This window comes from Buceros rhinoceros, unplaced genomic scaffold (assembly GCF_000710305.1).
Source record: "Buceros rhinoceros silvestris isolate BGI_N320 unplaced genomic scaffold, ASM71030v1 scaffold43981, whole genome shotgun sequence".
Lineage (NCBI taxonomy): Eukaryota > Metazoa > Chordata > Aves > Bucerotiformes > Bucerotidae > Buceros > Buceros rhinoceros.
The window spans coordinates 42,619-48,618 of NW_010395704.1; the positions used below are offsets into that span (position 1 = coordinate 42,619).

Sequence of the window (6,000 nt, forward strand, 5' to 3'; positions counted from 1 at the left end):
TCTTTAGTGTTCTTGCAGGGCTGTGTCAGAAATCCACCAAAGGCTGAAAAATTCCATGAGGAAAAAAATGTAGTTTTATTTCACACCAAATCTATATGCCTTTCTTCCTTATACGACAGCTGTATAGGGTAGAGGGTGAGATTTTAAGGTGTGTAGGTGGAAAAAAAAAATTCCGGCCGCACAGTGACTCTTGCTGAACTGTTTCCCCTAGCCTATCCCCCTTCCCACTCAAAATCAAGGCAGCGAGTATACATTGTTTCATTCTGCTCACACTCCAATCTCAGGTTTTCCCCACTAAGAGGCATGAAGTACAGAAAAGGTTTATCCTCGGCTTTGTGTCTTCCTGGAGTTGGTCTGACAATAGGATGTGGATAGAAAGGTTGTTCCTGGTCCAGGCCCCACATTCCTCAACATTCCCTTGTGTTAACCCTTGCTGAGCGAGTCAAGTCAGCTCTGACTTGGCTGAAAACAAATCCCTTTACTTGTTTTGTTACATTACTTGATCCATCTCACCCGTGTTGTTGAATCACTGACATGCAGAAAGCAGCAGGAGCGTAGTGCTGTGAGAGGAGGGAGAGCTGTCCCTTTAGGGCAGCCCGTCTTACATCAGCTTCAGCTAACAATGTGGTTTTTCAATGCAGCTGAGCTAATCTAATGCCTGCTGTCCGCAGCCACACATCCTATCCATACTGTCTCTTTTTTGCTAGCACTGGCATTCCTTTAACCATGGTAAGCCAGTTCAGGGTGTTAACCCACAGAAAACTATTCAGTATTCCTTTTGTAGGGGAAGTTTTCGATGGCAGATCATTGTGGAGCTTGAGGAGCCTGGCTAGCAAAAGAAAAGCAACAGAAAAAAGCAGGGAGCTGTTGGTAGCTTAGCCATAGCAGTGTGCCTGATAAATCTGAACCGGTACCTTAGGAGTTCATGAGCTTTCTGTAATCTTAATTTACAGAGCTGTTTTGTACATTAAAAATGTACAAGCAGTGTCCTCCGGCAAACACAGGTAGTATTATTACTGTACAGATCTGAGTTGGCTCCACATATTATCAGGGGATTATTGAATAATTATTTGGTCAGTGACAGCACTGCAAAGTTACAACCTAGTCATACAATACAGACAGGCAAAATAGTGCATTGGTAGTCTTATTCGGGAATCTCATCATCGTCTTCATCAAAGGAAGATAACTTTGCTGTTTTAGTGAGAAGCAAAATGGAAATTGAAGTGTTAAGTACAATATGTAACTGAATTTTACTGAATTGACTGCAGAGCTTTTTTTCCTGCCTCTGCACTTCAACAGTGCGGGGTGTCACCTCATGAGTCATTTGAGTACCATAGGAATGTACTGCTTCACGAAAATTGTATAAATATCTATGGCCAGGTTTAAAGTATGTAGGGATTAGCATAGATGAGAAGCATTAAGTATTTTGCTTATGCTTCCTGATCAATCTCCTATTACTCATAACTGCTTTTGTCTCCTACCAGTCTTCCTCTATTCATTAGCAGACTCACAAGAAAAAAGAAAATATTTTCTTAATACCTATTCTGTCTTATTAGTTTAATCAGGATTAAAATCTGTCTTCAGAGATTTGCAGACATATAACGGTACTGGATTATGTTAAAGCTCTGCATTTGAACAGCAGCTTTTTTTGTTAACATAGTTCATCAGAAAATATGCCAATCTGTGTGTCTACCTGTACGCAATTAAGCATTATGGGTGCAGCTCCCTAGTCCAGGAGTTTAAAGGGAAATGTGGTGTTCCTGGAGTTACTTTGAGGTCTCATTGGAAGGCGTACACAAGACTTGTGGAGATACACAACTAACGAGAACCAGATCAGACTCCCTTGCTTCCTTGTGCACGGCTACGTGGAGGCTGTTGTGGTTTCACCCAGGATCTTTGGTGTGAAGTACGTAACAGGACAAAAAGGAGGAAGGAGAGGTGTTAGTTGCTTTGCCTGAACAGATGGCTCTTTCTTTGTTTGCAGATACACATCACAGAACAATGCTGGGTTTATCCTAACGTTACAGGTGCATGCACAAATGCGTGGGACATGCGCCTGTTATCTGTTATCTACCTCTAGCACATGTATCTCAGACAACAGTAGTTGTTTCATACAGTTTAGAAATCTTAACACTGATAACACCGGAAAATTGCCAAATGATTACTAGTGTTGCTCAATTTCAAACACCTTGGTGTGGTTTTTTCAAGTAATCAGCATTTTACAGCACTTTCTGTTGAAAGCATGGCTCTCACCTGTCTATAAAGGAAGCTTCCCTCTGACTCTGCGAAGAGCTCAGTTTAGATGGCTTGTCCTAAGCTCCATCATGGAGTGGGGTTGTAATCCAGGTTAGCAGAATGATTTTGACTTACTCTAACTGTGGACACCACCTTTTTTCCTCTTACGATGTCTTGCCATCTTCCTTCCACAAAGTCAGGTAAATAAAAGAGAGATCTTATAACCTTGGTCATCTTCAGTGCACCAACCTGTTTCAGTCTGTGGGAGGGTCTGCTGTCTGGTGAACTGACCGTGGACAGGAATCCATTAGAGGAGGTGTGTAAATGAAGCCTCTAGTGTAATGCACAGTCAGTTCTTCCCATTCCATAATCATGTTCTGAATATAATGAGTTTCAAAGTATAATTTTGCTTGAATAAAATGAAAACAAAACTAGGGGCAAGGAAATTCATCATAAAAAATTATGTAAGCAGTTGTTACGTTGGTCGCTAGCTGGACTTAGACCTCTTGCATGCACCTGAGGTTACTGAATAACCACTGTGCAGGAATCGGCTGTTACCACCTGTGTAAACCTGCTGCTAGAAACGACACACATAATTTAGCCATGAGTATTATAGTTGTTTTGTTATCAGTGTGTGAATGTAGATAAGGCGAACTGCTGAGATTACTTCTGGTTTCTCTGACAAGTTATATTCTCCTGGTACAAACCTCTGTGCACTGACTTGTCCTCCTTTCCTGTCTGATCCTGTCCAACTCTCACCTCACTTGGCTCCTGCCTTCCAGCTCTTGTGCTTGTGTGTCACCCATCTCCTGTGGCAACCTTAACTTGCCGTCTATATCTAACTTGTATGCCTGCATATGCAGCCTGGTGTTCCAGAGATGTCTTTCAGTGATCTGATCGTGCGTGAACTGTAGTATTCAGGGATACAATCTTAAATTAGAGGATGTGTGCTTCACATGCATTTGGAAGTGGCTGGAAGATTAATGCTATGAGCTAACAAGCTGAATCATGCTATCTCATCAGGATGAAATCATCCAAGAGCACAGTGGTAGATACGCTTTGCCACAGCATGGTTTTTTGACACTGTGCAAGCACAGTATAGACAAGCCTCTTTAAATAGTTGGTAATTAACTTTTATTTTGCACTGGAATTCGAAGCATTTAATTACTTTCCTCATGCTACTGTGAATGCTTTTGTTAGAGGCTTGTCATCTGCACCACTGAGTTCTAGTGCATCTAGTCCAAGCAAATGAAAACTCCTAATCTGTAACTCTTAACTGTATCGTGCTAAAGGGTGGGATGTTCCTGAACTGCTGATATGAACGGGGAGAACTGCCAAGACGCTTAAGCTGAATGAAGATTTTTATCCCCAGTGCTTGTCTACTCTTGCTGCAAATAACCATCATGTTTCGTTTTTCATAGATGCTACCAGATCTGAAGGCAGACAACCAGAGGCTAAAAGATGAAAATGGGGCCTTGATCAGAGTTATAAGCAAACTTTCCAAATAAAGGGTTTACTACAGCAGCAAATAACGGTATTGCACATCACTAGTCTAAACTCCAGTGGACCATGGTATGGCAGTCACTGGAAATGTGGGAAGATCCCTCGGAGACTGTCATTTTCAGATATCCTGCCAAACGCCCTCTTACCTGTGTGTTTTTTTGTATCAAGATCATTGTTTCTGTTAAAATGCAGCTGCTGAGAAGATAAAATGACTGAGAAATCTTGTTTACAGCTACAGCATAATAAGGAAAGTGTTCAAGGCCAGATACGCCTCAGATATATTTAACCAGTAAGCCTTAGTTGTACATAAACACTTTTACATCAACAAAAGCTTTCAGCTCTCACAGAAGACAGTTACTCGATAATGTTTTTGTTGTGCCACAATTCCCAGTTTTTTTCTATACTCAGTTTTACTTTAAATCTTAAGTTTGGATTTTTTTTTCCCTTCTAATTATTCATGTACCAGATTTTCTTGTACAGTGTTTTCACAGCTTTACCATTTGCAGAGACCACACACCCTTTTAAATTACGTATTCGTGTAGCTACCTAGAGTTGTATTGTCCGACCACCTGGAACAGAGATGTTTGGTGGAACATTTGCTTTCACTGTTTGTGCAATATGCATTTATTTCCTATACAAAATGCTTTAAAAGTCAGTTGAAACTAGAAATATTTTAAGAGTCCTGTTTTCTGCCTTTATTGGTCACTTTAAAAAAAAAAAGTTTGTAGTGAAAGATGTTAGATCCTGTAATCGTCACATTCATTTGAGCAGGTACTGAGTGATGCTGTATATATAAATGTGTACTGGTTTGATTTTTCAGACCACCACGTGGCATGCTTGAATATATTTCCCTATTGCAAATGTCTGTTAATGCAAATTAGGCTACTCCAGAATAGTGTGTTTAACAAAGTTCATTAATTTTTATGGTATAAAGAATTTAGACATTGTACATTGTATGGAGCCCTATCTTTACAAAAGGTCTAAACTATATAAAATACTTTATTATCTTTTCCTCCCATTTTTTTTCATTTGATAGTGTTCACCATAATAAAAAATTGCATAAATATAACTGCTTCACTACATTTCACATACCTGTATTTATCTGAGTGCTGTCCAAAACTGTTGTGCTAGCCAAAGTAACGTACTAAATCATTTGAAAAACATAACCCATTACACTCACATTAATGTTTATATGCACTGTTGTTGCCATGTGAGGAGGCATCCAATTTGATAACACCATCATGTCAGACCATTTTATACATTTCAGTGGCCTTTAAAAACGAAAAAATTACTTAAGTGAAGATCGCTTTTGTTAGAAACAGCTTTTATATTTTCACTAAACCATTCGAAATACGACATCCTATTGGCACATAGTTTATTGCCTAAAACCACTGAACGGATCAGCCATTAAAACAAATTGTACATTGTAAAGCTTGTAGTAGCTATTGTATTATTGATTATATTGTATACTATATTAAATGTGAATTTGTACCCCTTCATTTAAAAAGGTCATTGTGTTCTACTGCCTACTTGGGGGGTGGGGGTTAGTTTTATGGGGGTGGGGTTTGTTTTGGTAAGGAAGACATGATGTCCTCTCTCTGTTGATTGGTTTTTTGAAGATGTAAGGTTATGCTCTTACTACCAAGCTCAGGATTCTTGATTTTAAAGGTACACAGATAGTTGGAAATACCTTATCGTAATTGATCTGTATGAGAGGTGGGTCTGAACCGTAGGGACTTCCATTGTCTTACGCTAACATAAAATAAAGAATTGAATGGCTGCAACGTATTGAGTTCTGTTACAAGACAGTTAGACATATTCTGAATTATATTTGGTAAAGTTTGGGTGCCTGTGAATGATTAAATACGTGTTTCTAATATTTTAGTGTTTTATATTTAGGTTATTTATTCTTTATATCTAAAAAATGAATGGCTACTGTGCTATATTGATTTTATTGGTAGTACTGAGCAGACCTTGTATCTGCATGAAACTAGTTGCAAAACCCACTATTTTGGAAAAAAAATTGTATTTTGACATATACAAATAAAATGAATACAAACTATTTTAAATGTGTGAAAGTTTTACTGAGAAGGCATTGAAATTTGTTATGAATTTAAACCATGTTATAAGTTTGCTATTTAAATTCTTTGGTGGGCATTTTTCATTCACTGCGTTACTTGGATGCAAGGTTCAAGTACCTTTCAAAGATTGTAATCAAATTGTGATTATTTGCACATCATTGTACATGCACATCTGTAAATG

At 38.6% G+C, this 6,000-nt stretch overlaps 1 protein-coding gene across 1 annotated transcript in view; it reads left to right on the forward strand.

The window, feature by feature from the left end:
* PPP1R12A (protein phosphatase 1, regulatory subunit 12A) overlaps positions 1-5,797 on the forward strand; it is a gene marked incomplete at its 5' end in the record, with an annotated part of 47,199 nt that extends 41,402 nt beyond the window's left edge. The window contains one exon of the mRNA XM_010145618.1: positions 3,657-5,797. Within this exon, the coding sequence (XP_010143920.1) occupies positions 3,657-3,743 (87 nt within the window). The remainder of the gene's footprint in view (positions 1-3,656) is intronic.
* Between the last annotated feature and the right edge of the window lie 203 nt (positions 5,798-6,000).